Source organism: Macaca thibetana, chromosome 13, assembly GCF_024542745.1.
Source record: "Macaca thibetana thibetana isolate TM-01 chromosome 13, ASM2454274v1, whole genome shotgun sequence".
NCBI classification, from domain to species: domain Eukaryota; kingdom Metazoa; phylum Chordata; class Mammalia; order Primates; family Cercopithecidae; genus Macaca; species Macaca thibetana.
The window spans coordinates 103366812-103389856 of NC_065590.1; the positions used below are offsets into that span (position 1 = coordinate 103366812).

General features: G+C 47.2%; 3 protein-coding genes across 15 annotated transcripts in view; 2 read left to right on the top strand and 1 right to left on the bottom strand.

Annotated features, from left to right (window-relative positions):
- The window catches only part of ADI1 (acireductone dioxygenase 1), an 847802-nt gene that overhangs the window by 582654 nt on the left and 242103 nt on the right, over window positions 1-23045 (top strand). The gene's annotated exons all lie outside the window — the stretch shown is intronic.
- Window positions 1-23045, bottom strand: part of DCDC2C (doublecortin domain containing 2C) — a 135929-nt gene that overhangs the window by 91281 nt on the left and 21603 nt on the right. For all 3 annotated transcript variants that reach the window (XM_050754059.1, XM_050754058.1, XM_050754057.1), the window contains exons 3-4: window positions 18453-18529; window positions 3437-3565 (exon numbers count right to left, since the gene is read on the bottom strand). In XM_050754059.1, the coding sequence (XP_050610016.1) occupies window positions 3437-3565; window positions 18453-18529 (206 nt within the window). The remainder of the gene's footprint in view (window positions 1-3436; window positions 3566-18452; window positions 18530-23045) is intronic.
- Window positions 1-23045, top strand: part of EIPR1 (EARP complex and GARP complex interacting protein 1) — a 579020-nt gene that overhangs the window by 19294 nt on the left and 536681 nt on the right. The gene's annotated exons all lie outside the window — the stretch shown is intronic.

Below are 23045 nucleotides of genomic sequence, written 5' to 3' on the forward strand. Positions count from 1 at the left end.
GCCACGTGGTCAGATGAGGCACCAATGGGCAGGGCCACATAGAGGTGGAAACCCATTCCAGCATCAGGACCACAAGGGCACGAACTTGAGGCCAGAGAGATGCCAAGGAAAACAGAGCTGCCCTTATAGGATACCCAAAACCTTGCTTGTGGACAGAACAGGGGCATAAAAAGAACCCATGAGAGGAGGATTCTTGTCTTTGTTTTACATGGTTTGACGTTTCTGCCTTCTTGTGAAAACTCTGACCACAACAGCCCCACATTCTCACAAAGTGACAAGCAGTTGATGGAAGACCCCACAGGCACCTGAGCTGCCCACCTTCTCCAGGCCAGCTCCCGGCTGTCTCATCCACACACAGCTCCACCGACTACTGAGTTCACACATCCCCACTCGAAAACTCCAGCTTCCATCTCCGTCTGCAGCCCAGGCCTGCGGGTCCCACAGGCATGTCTTAGTTGATTCTTTAACTTGTTATCAACAACCAAACCTGCTCCTCTGCAGGACTCCCCACCTCAGAGAAGAACTCTCGTTGGTGCGGTTGCTCCAGTACAATATTGGAGGAATAATAACTCTTCCAATCCATGAACACAGTATCTTTCCATCTACTGTATCTTTTTCAAGTTCTTTCATCAATGTTTTATAGTTTTCACTGTAGAGAGCTCTCACTTGCTTGGTTAAATTTATTCCTAAGTATTTTACTCTTTTTGGTGCTTTGGTAAATGGGATTTTTCTCTTAATTTCTTTTCCAGATAGCTTGTTGAGATTATGTGGAAACACAAGTGATTTCTGTATGTTGGTTTTGTAACCTGCAACTTTACTGAATTCTTCTATCCTAACAGTTTTTTGGTACAGTCTCGGGTTTTCTATATATAAAATCATATCATCTGCAAACAGATTATTTGACTTCTTCCTTTCCAATGTGGATGCCTTTTGTTTCTTTTTCTCATCTGGTTCCTCTTGTTAGGACTTCCAGCCTTATGCTGAATGTAAGTGGTACAAGTGGGGCACCTTTATCCTGTTTCTTAGAAGAAAAGCTTTCAGCATTTTACCGTTGAGTATGATGTTAACTGTGGGCTTGTCGTGTTTGGCTTTTATTATGTTGAGATATATTCTTTGTATACTAATTGGCTGAGAGCTTTGATCGTGAAAGGTTGAATTTTTCCAGTGCCTTTTCTGTATCTATTGAGATGATCATGTGATCTCTTTCATTCTGTTAATAAAAGTGAGGTGTAAAGTTAGATTGTTTGAGATCTTTCTTTTTCCTTAATATAGGCATTTTTCGTTTTTTTTTTTTTTTTTTTTTTTTTTTTTTTTTGAGAGAGTTTTGCTCTTGTTGCCCAGACTGGATTGCAATGGCGCAATCTCAGCTCACTGCAACCTCCACCTCCCAGATTCAAGTGATTCTCCTGCCTTAGCCTCCCAAGTAGCTGGGATTACAGATGCCCGCCACCATGCCTGGCAATTTTTTGTATTTTTAGAAGAGACAGGGTTTCACCATGTTGGCCAGGCTGGTCTTGAACTCCTGACCTCAGGTGATCCACCCGCCTCAGCCTCTCAAAGTGCTGGGATTACAGGTGTGAGCTACCGCGCCTGACCAATATAGGCATTTTCTTTATAAAATTCACTCTTAGAACTGGTTTTGCTGAATCCCGTAAGTTCTAGTATTTATTTTCATTTTTGTTGCTCTCAAGATATTTTTTTATTTCCCTTTTGATTTCTTCCTTGACCCAATGGTTGTTTAGGAATGCATTGTTAAATTTCCACGTATTTGTGAATTTTCCAATTTTCCTCCTGTTACTGATTTCTAGTTTTGTATCATTATGGTCAGAAAAAATACTCGATATGATTTCAATCTTACATTTGCTAAGACTTGATTTGTGGCCTAATATGATTTATCCTGGAGAATGCTGTGTACACGGGAGAAGAATGTGTATTCTGCTGCTGGTGGACAGAATGTTCTGCAGTCTGTTAAGTCCATTGGGTTTATACTGTTATTCAAGCCCACGGTTTCCTTATTGACTTTCTGTCTGGATGATGTATTCATTGTTGAAAGTGGGGTACTGAAGTCGCCTCCTATTATTGTATTGCTGTCTACTTCTCCCTTCAGTTCTGGTAATACTTGCATATTATATATTTAGGTGCTCCAGTGATGGTTGCATATCTATTTATAACTGTTGTATATTCTTGATGGACCGACCCTTTTAACATAATGTGGTGACCTTCTTTATCTCTTGCTGCAGTTTTTCACATGATGTCAATTTTGTCTGAGGTAAGTCCAGCTGCCCCTGTTCTCTTTTGGTTTCCACTTGCATGGGACAGTTTTCCCATCTCTTCACTTTCAGCCTGTGCATGTGGTTAAAGCTGAAGGCCGACCCAGATTATCCTCACAGCCACCTGGCTCACAGCCCATCTCTCACCTCCCACCTTCAATCCATCATCACGATGGACGACCACCACTGTGAGCTTTCGTTCACACAAATGGGACCCACTGGCTGCAAGACAGCAAGCCCCTTGCCTGATCTGTAAGGTATTCATGGGACCTAAGTTCTGGCCTCGGGGCTGGCCGCTTCCCTCACAACAGTGCTGAATTCCTGTGACGACACTGTGGTGTTTCCTCAACACACTCTGCTTGTTTGTGCCTCATCGACGGTCACAACCATAATCACAAACCCATTTCATGCCTACTATGCACTGAGTGTTATGCTAAGCACTTTACACATATTAGGACCCTTGGAAGTAGGTATTATTATTTCCAGTTTTCCAGATGACAAAACAAGCATCAAGGAGTTAGGAATGTGCCCGAGGTAACAGAGACACCCACAGCGGAGAGATTTGCTCCATGTCGAACCCCCAAGCCCATGCTAGAAGCCATTACACACACTACCTCCCTCCCACGTGCTCTTCTGTCCCATGAAATTCATTTCCCCCATCTCTGCCAAGACTCAATTCAAACACCAGCTCCCACAGGCCTGGCTCCTCCAGACCAACTGGGAGGCCTCATTATATATATATACACACACACACACACACATATATATATACACACACACATATATATACACACACACATACAGACACACACACACACACATATATATATATATATACACACACCAACTGCAGTATTCTAGCAACTTCAAAGGTTGGCCCACTCAGTAGGGGTTTCAGGGAGCAAGACTCCTTTTTGCAATGCTGTATTCTCCACCCCTAGCACACAGTAGATGCTCAATGGTTTGCTGAATGAATAAATGAATGAGGCTGGTTAAAAGTAAGTATAAAACCAAGATTGAAAAAATACTATCTGCTTGAAGAATGAAAATTAAGAGTTTATGGTGAATCATTTTAGACCTTGCTGGTCCAGGCAGAAAACTCTCATAGAAAAGAATAAACACAAGCTGCCGCCCCCTGGCTGTTCTATAGGCGAGAGTCTCCTTACTTCCGAACGCCTCCTAGAGGGAAGACTTTTTCTCCGATCGTGGCCAGCACGATGTCCCAGTCGGACAGACTAAATTTGGGTATAATGATTTTTGCAGGTGGAATAAATAATCTTCCATTTGTAAAAACACTGTAAGGATAAAAAGAAAAGCATCCATTAATACGTTAAGTTTCAGGGGGAAACACTGAAAATTCAATATATATATAATTAAAGAACTGTAAAAACAATGGGATGCACTAAGCAGCCTCCAATACTACATATCATGCCCTATTGAGGACTTTATCAAGCTGTACAGAATGTCACAGAGCCTGGTGACAGGTGTGTGTGTGTGTGTGTGTGTGTGTGTGTGTGTGTATATATATATGGTTTTGTTGTAGATTAAAACCACAACAGTGGGCTACAGAAAGTGAAGGTGCCTTAAGGTTAACAGTGGTTGTGAAACCGGGAAAGTTCCCTTGTCCCCCTCGCAAAGCATGCGATGGGGGTGTGGCTCGCTTTTTCAGTGCCCCACTGCTCAAACTTCTAGGGGGCGCATACAGACCGGCAGGCTGTGGGGCTCCAACTCCACAGTTGTGACATTCTGGGCAGCTTGATAAAAATGTGGGCATTTTATAAAATCTAAAATGCCCAGATGAATAGAACATAACTCCACTTTTTATAAAACATGTCTCCCACTACTATAATGGGTAAAATGAAAGAAAATTGTGTCCATTTGGAAAACAGGCAGACAATTTTGCCTTAAATAATGTAGCTGCTTTCCCTTTCTCGGGAGCCAAGATCATCTCCCAAAGAAAATAACATGTATTCCTTTGAAAAGTTAATAGGAACCGCTTATTTCACTCCTGAGTTTTAAGGCAACTTCGGTATAATCTTAGGGGTGTTAGTTTATTGTTTCTATGTATTGAGGGAGAGGAAGTGCTTAGAAGATTTTCAAAACCCAACACAAAGTTAGTAGTGTTCATGAGACTATGCTGTAATCAAAGACACATGCAACAGTTTCAATCTCTTGTAATTCCCATTAAAATAATGTAAAATATAAGATGTATTGTTTAAGTCTAAAAAGAATAAATGATATCCTTGATATCCTTTAACAATAAGTAAGCTCAACTTTGCAATTCTGGTTAATTTTTTTACATTATAATTTACTGTTACTGCCATTTTTTCTTTTTCCTTAAATGCAAATTACTTAGAATTTGAGAAACATCTCTCTTTAGAGTAAATATAAATCTTAATTGAATATGTTTGTCACAATAAAGAGAATCTATTTTCTCTGCTAAGGTTTTGTGGCAAAAGAGGCTTCCAATCAACCCAGAGTCCAACTTATTCCATATTTAAGATGCTGCCCACAAGAAGTCATAAAAAGAAATGTTCTATGCAAGTTATATCAGAGTTTATCCATGTGCTATTACAATTACAATAAAGATTTGCTACAATGTTTTCAACTATTGGTTTTCCTAACTGGTTTAGGCTGCGAGTTTTTCTAAATATAGATTACTAAGAGGAATAAAATAATAAATGTTTAAACAAGGTCTTGCTATATTTTGTCTCGATTTTTAAGAAATTTAATTTAGAGTCTTATCCTGAGTATTGAGAAACAGGCACACCAACCCACTGCTGATGCAGCTGAAAATCAGCACAGCCTTCCTGAAGAACACTTGGGCAAAATAGATCAATGTAATATAACGGATCAATAACCATTGACCCACTCATCCCGCACCATGAAATCCACCCCACAGGAGAGTGGACAAAGATTTAGAGGTGAAGGTCTTTCTCACAGAATTATGTATGAAGTCAAAAATATAAAATGTCTAAGTATGGAAGACTGGTTAAATAAATTATGCCACAGCCACACCATAAAGTATACAGCCATTAAAATTTGTTTATGCAGAATTTATATATCTACAGGGGAAAAAGGGTCAAATATAATTAATGTCGTAGACAAAAACCACAACAGTGGGCTACAGAAAGAGCACTAGGAGTGAAGGTACCTTAGGGTTAATAGTGGTTGTGAAACAGGAAAGTTCCCTTGTCCCCCTCGCAGAGCGTGCGATGGGATGTGGCTCGCTTCTACAGTGCCCCACTGCTCCAACCTCTAGAGGGGCATACAGACGGGCAGGCTGTGGGGCTCCGACCCCATGGCAGTGTCTAGGGGTAAACGTTTCCAGCTCCTGAAGCCCCAGGGAGGGTGTGTTACAGGCTGCTCTTCGAGTTTAGCCGTAGGTGGCTTGTGTTAATCAGCTCAATTAGACCCCTGCCTTGTCGCAAAGACAAAGGGCTTTGTATCCTGGGTTCTGGCCTTGGCGTACCAGAAGAATTGGACCATATGTGCCCTTGGAGAATGAGTGCAAGGTTTCAATGAGTGCAAGTAGCTCTCAGCAGATGGGGGAGCCAAAAGGGAGATGGTTTTTCCCTGGAATCAGGCCTCTCAGCACCCCAAGGCTCCTCCAACTGCCCCAGCCAAACTCCGTGCTGGTCTGCCTTTGGTGGCCTGCCGGTGTGCGGGTGCCTGTTGGTGCGTCCCTCTTGACGCACCACTTGTGTGTTCCTCCGCCGATGTGCTCCTCCCGACGTCCAGCCATTGCTGTCTCTGCCTTGCTAGGGTCTCGAGTTTTTATAGGCACAGGATGCGGGCATGGCAGGCCAGGGTGGTCTTGGGAAATGCAACATTTGGGCAGGGAAACAAAAATGCCTGTCCTCACGCAGGTCCCCTGGGTGGAGCCCTAGTCAGGGACCACACCCTACTCTCCCCAGCACTTCCCTTCCCCCTTCTGTATCGTTTAAAGGGGCCACACTCTTCCCTTCCCAGCACTTCTGTATCAGTTGTCTCTGAGGGATGGGATAACTGCAGATTTTTATTTTATTCTTTAAGCTTTTCTAGATTTCCATTTTATTCTTTATGCTTTTCTAGATTTCCGCATTTTTATAATAAACCTATAAATACAAAAACCTGTAAAATTTTTTGAATTTTTAAGATAAAGAGAAGAAACAATAATCTCTGATTTATAAACTGGGAAATGGCAAGTTCAGAGGGAGAAATGGACTTCACACATCTCTAAAAGTTTGCTGGTTGAGCTGAAGAATGAACCTAGACCAATATCACCATGCTGGGTTTGGGGCCCGTGTTGTTCAGGCAGAGATGGTCCATCTTCCAGGTAGCTGAATGAACAACTCCATCTAAAACACTCAGAAAACAGTTTCCCTGAAAGTCTGTGGTAGGTTGTAGATGGGCACATATCAAATCCCATCACTGGTAAATAAACACTGGTACATGTGAATTTTTGAATACCTGGTACTCATTTTTGAAAGCACAATTTATATATGCTGATAAAAAAAAAAATATCCAAGATAAATTGGGTGGTTACAAAAAAATGAAGGTACACAACAGTGCATGCAGTACACATATACCTATAAACGCCTGACCACGCACGGCGCATCCTAGGAAGAGACCAGAAACTGTGACGCTGGTTCCCTCTGGGAGAATCACTAGAGAACTAGTGATATAAACCAAGAGACTTTTTTTTTTTTCCAGATAGACCAGTGGAAAAAATTTATTGCCCTTGGAGTGGGATGCTGAATACATCTCATCATATAGTTCATCTCAATTTAATTTCATTATCTCTCCTCTTTCTTCACACTTTGAATTTTCCTCAACTCTCTGCCAACAAAAACTTGCAATCTGATAGAGAAGTTGCACATACAATTATCTGTAATATAAATCAAACCCTTTGACAAGGGAGGAAAAACAAACATTAATTCTCTTTTTACTTCAATCTCATTGCTCAAAATGAATATTCAAAAATCAGGCATTTATCCAATCTGCCATTAATGTGAAACACATTGATGTGAACTGTCAATGGTGCACCAAATTATTTATTTCTTAACAAATAGCATCAGTTCAAATGTAGATTTTACTACTTATCGACTTATTTTTCTAACAAATTAGCAGTATTGGCAGGCTGAAATTAATTTTATTTTTTAAAAATTTTATTTTGGGAGACTTACTTTAAATGTATATCTCTTAAAACTATATATTCACCATGGGCACGAGTCACTCTATTAAATAAGATGGTTTATTTAAATAAAAACTCTGAAGAGAAGTTCAAAAGGCATAAAATTACTTTGTCAATGCACCTGTTCCTGTGTTGCTAATTAATTTTTAATAGTAAATGGGGGGGAAATAAAACATTTTAAACATTTTAAATAGAAAATATTTCAGATTGTTTAAAATGGGAAGTAGCATATGGGTCCAGGAATGGGTTTTGGTCAGGTGGGTTGGCAATGACAGCTGCCGTTTGCTCAGCACTGGCCGTGCACACTTTATAGAGTCGTCTCTAACCTTTCCAGCAAATCAGTAGAGCAAGTCCTGCTCCCCCGTGACACAGATGAAGAAGCTGGGCCTCAGAGAGGTTAAGGGGCTTCCCCGGGCCCCATGGAGGCCACATGGAGAACCAACGACCCAGCCCAGCTCCACCCGACCCTAATGCCCGCTGTGTTCCTTCCCCTGCATCCACTTCCCTCCACCCAGTTTTCTGTCTTCTCTGTTGAAAAGCAACGTAGAAGGCACCAGAAATGTGCTGCTTCGCTCTGAAATACACCGATGATGGTAGGTGGGAAGAAAGCCAGGGTCGTTTTTGTTTCTGTTGCCACGCTGTCTTCAAATAGCCATGACCCGCTGCAGTCGGGTAGTAAATGGGCCATGAGGACATTGTGACATCCTAGACTGGTTGCCTGCACCCTCCCCTCACCCTGGGGTGAAGGTCGCCTAATGCTTGCTCCCAAGAACCAGGTCAAGTTCCAAGCTGAGTTGAATTGAAAAGTTCTGCACATTTGAAATCAGAAGCCATGGTCTCCAGGGCTGATTCCAGAACTAAACAGCTGTATCACTGGACCTGTCATTCCCCCGACTGAACTGTGGGCTGTCTGAGGACAAGCCTGCATCTGAGTCTCTCGGTCTCCCCAGGGCCTGGCGCCTGGGGGCACTCAATCAATTCTGGGTGGGCGGTGGCGAGGGGTACATGGATGAGATGGAGGCATCAGGGATCAAATGAACAGACGAAGGGCCTTACTGTCTTTTGGCCTCTATCTTCCATTTCCGAAACTGGAATAGGACTGCCTGCCTTATCTGCTCCACAGGCTTATAATGAAGGGAAAAGGAGGTTATGGGCATTCTGATTTGAAAAGGGTAATAAAGAGGCATTATTTTTAAAAACTAAGTTGTCATAATGGTTATTATTGTGTTTTTCTAAACTAAGATTTTGAGACAACCTGAAAAACACTGGAGTGATTTAAGTAACAGTTCAGTCTAATCCTAAACTTTCTCCTTGAGAACTGCAGAATTCGTGGCACGTAACAACCCCGTCCATTTGGAAAATACACAATGCACAATGCACTGCAATTAAAATCATCAGGAAAAAACCTGAAACATTTGACCCACAGCAAGCTCAGAAACCACCGGCTCTTGTGGGCCTGGACATCTGCTGGTTTGTGGGGAGAAACAGGTCAGCCCTCCAGCGGAGGAAAGAATTCCGAGTCCTCTGCCCGTCACAAAATCACTGCCTGCCCTGCAGGAGACAAACGTCCAATGCCCTTAACTGCCACTAAACTCAACAGAAGTCACTCTGCCACCTGAACGGGGACTCCACCACACTTCTCATCAGTCCAGGGCAACGCATCCTACCCTTACGGTCTCCTCTTCTCCCTCTTCATTCCTCCGAGTCCCCCACCTTCACCAGGGGTGGGTTTTCATCCTGTGCCTCGTGACTTGCCTCTTTCTCAGCCTCAAAACAGTTCTGTGGGATCTCTTCAAGCAGCACAATTTCCTTCTCAGTCCTACCACCCTGTAAATCTGCTGGGAAGGGATCTTCTCCTGAATCGGGGTATTAGAATCCACGCTGTCCCCAGGGACTCCTTCCCGCTCATCTATATTCCCCAACACTGTGTCCGACTTCCCTAAGTTCCTCTGCTTCCCTCCACCTGGCACTCACTTAACCAAGGACTTCGATCAGCTGTTAGGCAGGATTCCTCCTCCTTTGTGGATAAGAAACTCCATGGATATTAGATGTATTTGAGATGCAGAACCCTGTAAGATAGAAATAGATCCTTCCGTGCCCCTCCACAAGATTTGCAAACAATCATTTAAAACCAGAGGGACTTGAAAGGTATTGCCCTATATTTCCAGTCCATGCAACACTCGCATTCTGGCCACTAAAAAGCCAAATGGAAAAAAATATATCAGCTGGTCCGAGATCTGAGATCTATAAAAAAATTGTCAAACCCAGGCTTTCTTTGGTGCCTAATGCTAACACTGTCCTGGCCGTGATCACTTCTAACACAGTATTTCACAGTCATCATCAATGTGTGCACTGCCTTTTTTAGAATTCCCTACCATGAGAATTCCCCAGGCTTGTCACCTTCACCTGGGAAAATGAACCATATTCCTGGACCGTTATGGCCCAAGGATTTACTGAGGGCCCTACCTACTTCTCACACACCCTAAGTGCAAATCTGAAGGAGGCAAAATTCCCAGGAAACTCAACCGTAATCTAACTGTGGATGACCTCCTCCTATGTTCTGAAAGTGACAACAGCTCCCTTCTGCACGTTGAATGCCTCCTTAGGGCGTTAGCAAAAAGGGCCATGGAGTGGCTAGACACAAAGTTCAGTTATCCTCTCCGTGAGTCTGGTATCTGAGCTATGATATCTTGGTCACAGGAAAAAACAATCTCTACAGACCAAGTTTCTAGTCTTCAACATTTTCCTTTCCTGGAAGCAAAAGAACAACTGGGCATGGGGAAGTGGGGGTCCTGTGGGATGTGGTAGGATGTGGATGCCTAATTTCTCTCCAATTGCCTCCTCTCTTTAGGCCACGATGAGGGAGCCATCCCTCGACCCAGCAGTAAGAAACTCCCTATCTAAAGACACTTGTGAGAACCTGAAGAGCTCTCTACTTTCACCCCCACCTTGAACTTCCCAATTACTCCCTGCCTTTGTCCTTCCTTGTGCATGAAGGAGAGGATCATGTCTTGGAGCCTTCTCCCCAAAACATAAAAACCTGGGTTGTGAGAGCTTCACCGAGCTCGGGTTGAGGCATGTCCCCTGCCTGTGACCCAGGGCTGCAACCACCAGTCTTGTCCAGGCTGCCTGTCTCACTTGCAACAGGGTCGCCTATTGGACACACACATTCCTCATCCCGTTCAGACCCTACAGACCCTGCTACTTAACGAGAACACAGCATTCCTCTGAGGCTAAACTTCTGTCTTATGAAATCTACTGCTTTACCCCTCACGTAACCATACTACACCATCAAAGCCTTAACCCTGCCACTTGCTTCCTTTACCTATGGTTAGTTAGTGGATGTTAGTGACACCCGTGTCACTAACATGAGATGATTGTCTCATCCTAGATTAGATTCATCAGAAACCCCTCTGCCCCTAGTAGATCTCACTCTTTATGTGGATGGCTCCTATCTCTGGAGGGAGGATGGGCCCTTCCAGGCTGGATATGCCGTCACTAACCAGCACAAACCTCTTGGTTATCCAGCCCTGCCATGTGTTAAATCAGCCCAGGTGGCTGAATGAATCACTCTCACTCAGGCTTGCATGAAGACAGAAGGAATGATGGTGGAACATCTATGCTGACAGCCGCCATGCCTTTGGGGCAGTGCCTGATGTTGGTGTGCCACAGAAATGGGGGATTTACGACAGCGGCCGGCACCCCAGTCAAACAGCAGAACTTCTGGAGGCACTGTTGTTACCCCAACAAACTGCTCTTATTAAAACTGAGGGATACGGCATAAAGAAATCAGATGAGACTTGGGAAAATAAGTGGGCTAATAAATATGCCAAACTAGGAGCCTCTTCCCCCACCGCGTGAGAAACCCACGTGGTTTCCAGGCCTTGGGACCACAGCCCTGGCTCGCACTCCAAGGTCCCGGGCCCCTGGTGGGATGATTCACCCTCTGCTACGGTCTGAATTCTGTGTCCCCTCAACCCCCAGTTCATGTTGAAACCAAATCCCCAATGTAAAAGCATTAAGAGGTGAGGCCTTTAAAAGGTGATTTGATCGTGAGGGAGCTTAGGTTCATGAGTGGGATTAGCGCCCTCATAAAACAGACCTCAGGGAGCTTGTCTGCCCCGTCCATCATGTGAGGACACGGCACGAAGGCACATCTATGCAGCAGGGAGCGCCCCTCGCCAGATGCCAAGCCTGCTGGCACCTCAATCTCGGACTTCCCGGCCTCCAGAACTGTGGGCAAAAAATTTCTGTTGTTTATAAATTACCCAGAGTCTCACGTATTTCGTTACAGCAACCCAAACAGACACCTCCCTTGAAGGAAACAACTTCTTCAAGATGCCTCCCAAGGAAATAACACCGGAGATCCACACGGCCCACTCAAATCTATCACCAGAGTCATTGTTGGTGTTTACACCTGACTCATCCCAGAAAGGTACAAAGGCAGGACATGCTGGACAAACAATGGCTTGAACCCTTTAGCTTTTATCTGGACCGAGCAGCTGCCCCTCACTTCCTCTGCCAGAAACATACCCCTGGGAAAATTCTAAACATGGGCTGAGGAAGGGGAACAGCTTACCCTGGACCCTTCCTTCACTGTCAAATACACTTCAGCCAATTACCAGAGGCCCAGCAGCCAGTACGTCCCCAGTGTGTCCCCACACTGATCTGCATGTTTTCTAAACGGTTGGAGGCTTTTCTGCTGCCAAAATGTCTCCACAATGTCAGTTGCCAACATTTTCCTGGAAGTAATCTATCCCACTTGGGGTATCCCCTCTATAACTTCTAATGAAAGATCAAATTTCACTAGCAAAATTACATAAGCAATTATAAATACAACACATTAGTCGAAGACTCCATTGCCATCACAGCCTCAGTCATCAGGCATCTTAGGAAGAGCCCACACGTCCAGAGTCCAAGCTGGCTAAGCTGTCTGAAGAACTGGGTTGTCTATGGCCATGGGTGTTACCCATCCCTCTTATGACTCCCGGATCCTCACCCCATCCTCCTCAGAAACGGTCCCCCTTTGAAACCACTACAGGAAGACCACGAGAATGCCCTACACGTCCTGGCCAACAGGAGATTCCAATTTAACACAGTCTGACATCCTCAGACACTATCGAGAGTTAATTAAGTACACAGTCCTACAATCAACAAATCAAGGCCATCTTTCCCCTCAAACTCCTTGATCAGCCTTTACACAGTTTGAAAGTGTGAGATCTGGTATTTTGGAAATGCCACCATCAGGAAACTAACCTTGAACCCCACAAGAAAGGCCTCGTGCTGTTTTGTTCACTGCTGCCAAATTACAAGGTGTTCAACCTCTGTCCATGTCTCATGGCTGAAAAATATATATAAGGATGCTGACTGGAAAGCATTCCAAATGGAGATCTCAAACCACAGTTCTATTGACAGCCTCAGGCCACAGATGACAGCCAGAAGCAGACGACTGTCCCAACAACTGTGGAACAAGCGGGTGATGCCACGACATGGCTTCTCTCCAAGATCATGGAACAAGAGCCCACAGATTCTCCTGCCTCTTCATACTCCCCAACAGACTAAATCTTCTCCCACGATTCCTGTATCTTCCTCCCAATTGCATCAACTACTCCTCAGTCCCCCGAACCACATCCAGCCTTCCACTGGGCCCTCCCTGGTTCCCTCCATCTCACACTGCTTGTGCTTTCCTAGTGCGGTCATCACTACCTCCTCCTCTCGGATCACCAAGCAGCCGATGAGACTAACAGGTGAATTCCTGGGTTTGCACTCACTGCCCCCACCCTACTCAGTCCTGAAACTGGGACCTCCTTCATAACGGCCTCATCACACTCATAGACATGGTCCTGACAGGAAACATCCCATACACACGACCAGAGCAGTCCCCTTCTGGAGTGGCACCAAACTGTAACTTCAAGGCCCCCAAGACTGGGACTATGACATGGCCTCGTGAGCTCAAGAACATGACAGTTCACGGGAAATCAGTATAATAGACATAGCCTGTCTGTGGGACACAGGGAATCCTCCATGTCCCTGTAGCAAGACACATTCTGTTCTCATGAAACAGGAGCTCAGTGTAAGGGCCAAACTCCCTTTAGACATCATCTTCCTTCAACACCCCATGATGTCAACATCACAGGAAATTATTTGGCAAAGAAATCAGGCAAAGGGAATTGCTGGTTAAACAGGACTAAAATCAGTGAGAAGATGATGGTTAATGTTACATTTCTCCCTTTGGGATCTACTCCCGGTTAGCCCTTCAAGCCTCTGTCACAACCAGTGCAGGCAATGACCAACCCAATTATGCTCATAAGGGTTACTGTTGTGTGTGTGGTCATAAGACATAGAAAGTGCTTCCAGCCAGTGGATGGCTCCTGTCACGTGGCCAGTGCCAACCTTCAAATGGCGAAATGTGAGCAACTTCACAAAGGAGACTCAGAAATGTGAGTGCTGCCCCAGCTGCTGGTCCTGAGACTTGTGGACCAAGCACTCGTGGACGGGAAGCCACCTTAAGCGGGTTCTGGAAGGACCTGCTGCCTGGAGCCAGCCTGGTAGGGTGGTCTGTTCCTCCCACTGCACCCTTGCCTGTGGTGACCGATACACCATAAAGTTATAAAGGGGCTCAGCAAAGCTAGCCCCTGCAGAACTGGAAGATTCTGTCTCCTACTTAGGACAAGCGGCTACATCATTAACTCCAGAAGTGTCAGAACTTTGCAAAATGACTCCACAAAACGGACTAGCCTCAGACTACTGAACGGAAGCCAGGGAGGTGTTCGTGCATGAGTCAGTCCTCAGTGCCACCTGTTTGTAGTCGACACTCGAGAGGAAATTTGTCAAGAGACAGTCACAGCAAAGACTCACACCCAAGACACAACTTGTTGGAGGCTGAAAGAGTGAGGGTCATGATCAACTCAGAATACCACTGGAGACTATACGAGTAAGCAGCAAACTGTTTCTCATAAATGCAGAATGCTGGCAAACTGACAAACTGTACGCACCCAGAAGGACCGCTGAGGACAGTCACGACCCAGGCACAAGTGTTTCTTATGATTAGGCACCATTGAAGCCTGTTAGTAATAATATAAACCTGTGATCAATTAAGCAGCTGACCAATCGTTATCTCCTCCCTGCTCATTCTACCCAATAAATAGGAAGGGCTATGGACGGTCAGGGGGCTGCCTTCGCTCACTAGAAGTAGGGAGCTCTCTTCCTCTTCCCCTGGTCCTTTCCTTAAAACAGTTCCTTTTGTTTTTTATTATTTCTACGTTTGTCCCTTCGTTCAGTCATAATGACGGTCTCAGGCAGTAACAGTAGTAACTGCTGTAGTGACTGTCTCAAGTAGTAGCAGTGGCAGTCGGGTACAATACCTAACACAGCTTACACCCTCCAGAAAAGGATTGACTTGGATCTCCCTTTAAATAATTTCCTCCACTTACTGGATGGTTTAGGGAGCTCCTTAAGGGGCTCAGTTTCTTTTTTTGTTTGTTTGTTTCCAAGAGATGGGGTCTCACTATGTTGCCCAGGATTGTCTCAAACTTCTAGGCTCCAGTGATCCTTCTGCCTCAGTCTCCCAAAGTGCCGGGATTACAGGCTTGAGCCACTGTGCCTGGCCTCTGGCTTCTTTGTATCCGTCCTGATGGTCATGCCTTCACCTCCTGATGCATACCACCCTCGTGGGAGGGTTGTGCTCCTCGGCTGTCTCAGCTCCCCCTGAACACATGGCAGCTGGAAGCAATGGCTGGACCCTTCTCCTCAAGTCCTCCTTATGACAGGTGGTGGCGGTTCTACAAGGAATGGATCCGCTCTTCCTCATGAACAAGAAGAGGGACTGAGTTTCGCAGAACTCTGGCCTATGACAACTCTGTCCCAATTCCTGCGCTGAGATACAACCAAACTCTAGCCCGTGCCCAGCAGCATCAAGCCACGGCCACAGGATGACCCCAGCCCCACCACTAAACACCCAACTGCGAAAACCCAGGGCTGCCAGAAACATTTACTGTTCATCCCAGCCAACACCTGAGAGAGGCACCTGACCTCTTACAGCATTGACAAATCTGCATCTCTTGCAATGCAGACGCATTTCCTGCACCTCAGATCCTTCCCTTGAACTGCAAGCATCAGGCAGGGCAGGGCCTGTCTCCCAGTCTCTGGCGGAGGACAGAATCCTAACTTCTAGAACTGCCAGCTTGCAGACCAGCTGCCTGGCCACCTTCACTGGCCAACTCTTTGTACTTTTCCACTTCTCTGATTCTCCTGAGGCCCCGCTTGCTCCCATCTCTCATTGCTCCTTTAAAATGCCCAAATCGCTTCCACACAAATCAGAGTGGAACTCGGCTCTTTCCCCAACTATCAGTAGTTACTAAATAAAATCTGTTTTCACTGCTTTCACTAATGTCCAGCTGTATCTATCTTTGACATCAGTCTCGCAATGGGGGCCAGGACCAACGGCCCCTTCTTCTCCAGTTCTGTCTGGCACGAATGTGCCTCCTCCCCACAGAGGGGGCCTGGGGTGGGCTCTTCTCTTCCCCTGCTCCCTCGGGTCTCAGGCTCCCTGTGAAGGGCAGGGAGTCCCCACGTAAAACCACTCCAGGGCCCAGACAACTTTTGCCAGCTCACTTCTAAATAAACGACAAAAGATCTTTTAAACCCTTTTTCTCCCGAGGCTCATTCACGACTCAGGGTGTTTTCCACGCCAGTATAAGTGGAATGAGTGAGTGAATCCCTCCCTGACAAGGGACATCAGAGAGAACACCAGGCAAGAGAAGTGACTCAGGCCACACGGCTCAGTCAGTGCCAGAACCAGGGCTTCAATCTGAGCCTCGACCTCCAAATCGGTGACTTCCAACTCATGCAGTCACTACCAGCTCAATTCCCCAGTGACCTCGTCAGGGGAGCCCTGGGTTCTCTCTCCAGCATCCAGCCGCTGCAGAACACAGGTCGACAAGCCACTCCTCGCCAACTCTCCTCTTGACCAGGGTCACACCCTGCCTTTCTCTCCTGAGCATCTAAGCCTCTGAAAGCCGTCATAACTATTGTTTATGTGTTTTTATAGTGACAAGGACTCCAAGGTACACGATCAGGTTTTTTTGTGTGTGGTAGGAAGGACTCTGCACTCAGATGGATATTTGGGTCCATCTAGTGGAACTTTCAACACACCAAGACAAAGGATGGGCAAATGCTGCCAGAGTGCATGGTTTCTCATTGAAAAAAAAAATCATGTCTGTCAAATGAGTGAGGATCATTGATGGCCTGGGTCACACACATGAAATGTGGCTTTAGGAATGGTGTTTTTGTCAAGAAGGACCCACAAACCAACGACATTCCCTGAGGTTGCTATACGTTCTGCAGGAAAAACATCACTAACAAAATTCAGAAATACTGTGTCTTATTATTTCAAAACAGCTCTTAGATACGTGAAAAGTGGTGTGGAAAGATCTGTGTATTTAGGTGGCCCCCGTGCGGAAGCTTAAAGTAAGGTCTTTTAAAGAAATGGTCGTTGAGATTCCAAGGAAAACTGCAAGGGGCCAATTTTGGCGAATTCACAGTCACACTTCCTTCATCTTCCTCCTTCCCAGCCTGGGGATCTGTTGGGTAAATCAGCGGGTTTCCAGTTTCATGAGCCTCCAAGCCCTTGTCTCTCAGGACTGAGAGGGGAGGTGGTAGAGGTGACTCTGGCTCACACAAGGCTGGCACCCCCACATAAAGAGCTCAGCATTCTCTGGAAACTCGCTGAAATTCCTTCCATTTAGACCAGAACATGGTAAAATGGAAAGATGTCCATGCCAGGGCCTTTAATCACTAAAATACTAAAACATCCCAATAAAAGGATAATGGGAAGAGCTGCCATTCAGAGAACGGCTACGCTGTGACAAGCACTGTGGGGCTGGCTGCAAACATTCCGGAAGGTAACCCTCACCACAGTGTGCGGCCCAGATATTTTCAGCCCTGTTTTCCACAGTGGGAGACAGACTCAACCTCAGAGCGAAGCAGCAGGCGCAGGTCCCAAGCTGGGAAGACCAAAAGCCAGGATGTAAACCAACGTTTAGTTTGAGTCAATTGTGTTGTCTTTTTCCAACCCCCAAAACATAATGCAGATGGATGCACACAGTGATCACAACTATCCTCAATGCTTCCCACTGAGCACCTCGGTGCCTGGCACTGCCAGCAGCATCCCAGGGCAGCAGCCAATGAGGCTCTAATGCACTCCGTTCCTGTAGCAACACCTGACTTGGATGTGCTGTAGCCCACAAGGGCCTTTTGGTAGCAAGAGGTCAAGGGGTGGGGGAAACAGCTTTTAAATTTCCCTTCAACATGCTGCAGCTGCAACTGCTACATTTAAAAAAATATCAAAACAGGCCGGGCGCGGTGGCTCAAGCCTGTAATCCCAGCACTTTGGGAGGCCGAGACGGGTGGATCACGAGGTCAGGAGATCGAGACCATCCTGGCTAACACGGTGAAACCCCGTCTCTACTAAGAAATACAAAAAACTAGCCGGGCGAGGTGGCGGGCGCCTGCAGTCCCAGCTACTCGGGAGGCTGAGGCCGGAGAATGGCGTAAACCCGGGAGGCGGAGCTTGCAGTGAGCTGAGATCCGGCCACTGCACTCCAGCCTGGGCTACAGAGCGAGACTCCGTCTCAAAAAAATATATATATATCAAAACAAAACTTCAGAGCCTAAAACTGAGCTGTGTGTAGGATGCTCTTATCTTCGCATCCCCAGGTGAACTGTTCTGCAAACAATGGCATGGTGATTGGATTGTTTTTCTTTTCCAAAATCAGGGCTCAAGAGGAGAGAGAAAAGGTAGCACATGAACAGCTAAATCAGAGAGAAGGCGGTCTAGGAAAAAGAAATCACCTGTCAGGGAGTGAGAGCACGAGACGGGCACGGCACGGCACGGCAGGGCAGGGCAGGGCGAAAGAGGGCTAAGGGGCATTTGTCAGGATAGAAAGTATTGTTTTTAGGGAGCTATGACACAGTTTGATTTTTTTCACCCATAATATTGTACTCACTTTATATGTCGAGATATACGATGATATGTTTGCCACTTGGAAGGCACATTTATATCACAATGCACCACCGGTTTGATCTGAAAAAGGAAAAAATACGCCTGAGAATTCAGTTCAAATTAGCCAACACTCGTTAAATTCAACAGTGTGCACAGCACTGCCCCAAAACATAAGAAAAGGGGGGAATCCCTTTGTCAATAGAACACCCAAGGGCGGGTCCAGGAGGGATGCAGAGAAAGGCAGACCGGGTGCTGGGGGAGAAGATCCCAGCAAGCGCAGTGCGAGGTGGTCTGGGGCTGAGGGCTCTGCAGTGCACATGGAGGGAAGTGCAGGGTGCGGGGGCCGGGCTGACGGGCAAAGGTGCCACAAAAGGCCGTGCATCCCTGCGAGTGAGGCTCCCCATGGTCCCCACGAAGCATGCGTCGATGGCCTACTATGCCAAGGAGCTCTGCTGGTCAGGTTATGGGGCCCCAAGAATGGACATATCGCTTCTGATTTCATTACAAGACTCCAACCAGAATGTCCTGGCCAGGAGGTGCGAGCCCCTCCGCCTTCTCTCCTGTTTGCTGTGAATGCAGCCTGAGAGGCCGGGCCAACCACTATGGCCTGGGGACAGCATCAGTCTCAGGTCCACTGCGGATAAGACACAATGGGGGAAAATAACTACTGAGACCTGTCCCAGATAAGCAAAGCCAGTCATCCTCACAGCCCTGCTGTTTAAGAATGTGCAAAAAAGCAAATGGGGGGAGCTCTGATTGGGAAGGGATGTTAACCCCCAACCCCGTGCCAAGTGACAGGGTCCTGGTCCCTCCCACAAGGCTAAGGCTCACCGGAGGACACCCCAGCACCTCAGGCCTGGCCTTCCTCTGAAGAGCTGCTCCCCTGTCCGTGTTCCGTCTCTACATCCCCAGCCCACCAGGATGAGAAGCGTGGGGTCCCTTCACACCTCCCACCCCTGGTTTCCCCTGGATTGAGACCCGTCTGCCTCTGCCCACACCTCCACTGCAGTCCCAGCGCCTGGCTCACAAACCCCACCCCCGACGTCTCTCACTTGGACGATGGCAACATCCACGCAACGGATCCTGGCCAGGGTCCCACTCTGTCACCTCCCACGGACACCATCGTCTTCGCGACAACACCGCTGGGTGCAGTCTCCCTCCGCGATCCACGGGGCAGCCTCATCACTCTGCTCATCTCCCTCCGCGATCCACGGGGCAGCCTCATCACTCTGCTCATCTCCCTCCGCGATCCACGGGGCAGCCTCATCACTCTGCTCATCTCCCTCCGCGATCCACGGGGCAGCCTCATCACTCTGCTCATCTCCCTCCGCGACCCACCGGGCAGCCTCCTCACTCTCTGCTCGTCTCCCTCCGCGACCCACCGGGCAGCCTCCTCACTCTCTGCTCGTCTCCCTCCGGGATCCATCCGCAGCCCCCTCACTCTCTGCTCATCTCCCTCCGCGATCCACCCGCCGCCTCATCCCTCTCTGCTCGTCTCCCTCTGGGATCCACCTGACCAGCCTTGTCACTCTCTGCACCCTACACCCTCCATGTTATGCTCCTTCAGCCACCCTGGCCCCCAGCCAGTCCATGTGCTTCCCGCAGCCTCTGCTGCACAGTGAGGGCCTCCGCTCCAGCCCCCACAGCCTCTCTACCTCCAGGGCCCATGTTCACTGCCCTTCCAAGGCCCAGCGCTGGGGAGCCACCTCTAAGCTGACATCAGAATCGATCATCCCCCCAGCACTAAGCCGGATTCATTCAGCATCCTTCCTACTACCTACTTCACACCCACCCAGGAAACTCCCAGCACAGACACCATGGTGCGGGCCCTACCTGCACCCCATCCCCCAGAAGTTCGGGTGGCCTGAACCTGTCAACAGGGCCTCCTTCCACACCTAACGCTGCTAATCCACACCCTCCTGTCCAAGCCGCAGCTCCCTCTCCCTTCCCAACCCAGACCCAACTTAGCACAGAAGAGGTTCCAGAGTCCCCTGGCCTCTGAGTCCCCTCCCGATGAGGAGTTCAGGTTGGGCAAACGTGTCCCTCCCTCACTTCCCATCTCTGCCTGGGGACCCAGCTCTTGACCCTCACCTCTGCCGGGGACCTGCTGCCTGCCCACTTGCCCACTCCAATGCCAGGCCGACAACTGGGGGGCTCTGCTCCCTGAGTCAGACACAGTGGTAATAACTCTTCCTGCCTGGCCCAGCAGGGAGGGTCCTCCTGGGGCCCTGCTACTCTGTCTCCTCGAGGCCCAGACCCCGGCTGGGTTTCACAACTCAAGCACAAGACCATGAGACAAACCACTTAACCTATTAATGTTACGGGAGCTCGACTACATCACCCCAAGTTGAGTAAATGTCATCTATAAAAGTGCCTTGGCCAAGAACAGCACCCAAGCCATGCACCCCAGATGCACAGTGAGAGAGAGAATGAGCTGCACACCTCATTAACAGTGAGAACTTTGTTTTAAAGAGGAGAAGGGACAAAAGTTACTCTGGGTCTTCTGTCCCTGAAGGAGACCAGGGAGGTGTGTCTCATGGGGGCTTTGGGAGAAGGGTGAGAGGAACCAAGACAGCCGCAGCTGCTGCAGAGAGGCCACTCTGGCACCTCCCTGGGATCCTACGGTGCCTTTCATCAGAACAGAGAGCTGCCGGAGAGGCAGTGAGAACACAGTGAATCTCAGTAGCCGCCTGGCAGACGGGGAAGACCCCAGGCTTTGGAACTAGTCAAATCTGAATTCAAATCCCGGCTCTACATCTTACTATCCATGTGGTCTGGAGAAGCAACTGCACTTCTCTGAGCAGCAGCTGATGAGTTTTTAGAATGGGGATCATCGTGCGTTAGAGTTCTTACGAGAATAATAATGAGGTAACATTTTATAAAAGGCACAATACAATACCTATAACACAGTAATAAATATTCAATCCAATAAATATGAGATTCCCACACACACACACACGCACCGAAACACACAGAGAGAGACACAGAAGGGAGGAAGGGGGCTGTTCAGGCACCTCTATCTTGTTACGGCTCAAATAGAATTGCTGATTTTATCCGTAGCCAGTGGATGAACCCAGGCTTCCCCACCTCAGAAAATGGTGCCACCCTGGCCCCATTTGTTCAACTACAAAATCTGGGAGACGTTCTCGAGTCTTCTCAACCTTTATGCCATCCGTGCATCCGTCAGCTCTACTTCAAAGCCACACGGCAGACTCTTGGCTCCTCGCCGCCTCCACCATCTCTCCCCTGCCCCGAGACAATCCTTCCCTCATGACAAGCAAAGCAGCCTTTGTAAACACAAATCAGAAGGCGGTCGGACGCCCCTCAGTGAGGCTCGCCCTTATCCTACCTACCCCTCACACTGACCCTCAGACCACGCAAGCTGGCACTGCCTGCCTCTCTGCCCTGTCTCTGCACCCCTCCTGGCCTCCCTGCACTCTGGCCACGCTTGCGTTCTTGCAGTTCCTGAAACACCAGCCCACTCCCACACAGGACCTGAGCCTGGAACATCCTCACGGATCTTTGCCTGGGTTGCCCCTCTTACATTAAGAAGTCACTTCGACGTCAGCTCCTCTGAGAGGCCCTCCCTGCCCAGTCACACACCTGCAGTTACTTTCATCTGAGCACTTCATCCTGCCTCTGCTTTCTTGTTTGTTTATGTGTTTCCATTTTCCTTTGTAGAATGGAAGCCTCTGAGAGCAGGAACCCTGGTTGTCATGTTCAACCCAGTACCTCCAGTGCCTGAACGATGAGTGACCCCAACAGGAATTCAATAACTATTTCATGAAGCCAAATGAATAATGGATGAGTGAATGCTACCATGACTAGGGAAAAACAGCTCTGATGCTCTGAAAAGGATTCCAGGAAAAGAGAGGCCATGGAAGAAGGTGGAAATGCCCACCTGCATCCATTCTACCCTATTATCATACTGTATATAAAATTATATACACCTGCATACTCATGGTAAAGAAACTAATGCTGAGTATCAACAACGAGCATGAATTTACAGACCTAGTTTGAAAACAAAACAACAGAAATTATCTTCTGCAAAATTCTGTTAAAATACAGCCACCCTAAGAACCAGCTTTCTGCTTCATTGCATAAAATTATGGAAACAATGAGCTAATTGCTCTTTTGAGGTGTTAACGATTCATTAACCCTGCTATCACCTGCCTAATTAAATAACTCCAGCAATTAAATAATGTGATTCTGGACTTTTTTTCACTGTACATCATAAAATAATCTCCCGAGCAATGTTGAGCATATGTGTCTGATGGTGATGACAGCCTCATTCACACTTGTCAGAGCCAAAGACTCACACCACTCATCTGTCCTGAGAGGCTGAAGGACGCCATGAGCTTTAGACCTCTTCAACCAAGGCAATTCAACCAAATCTAAAAGATAGAAGATTCAAGATGACCACAGGTGTGTCTCCCCCAAGGAGCAACTACAGGTTATTGAATACCCACCATGAATCAAGCATTGCAGTAGACTCTTTACCTGCATTCATACCTAACCCTCAACATAACAAGGCAAAATACCTCAGTAACAAAGAATCAGAGAGGTTATATCATCTTCCCAAGAACACACAGCTATT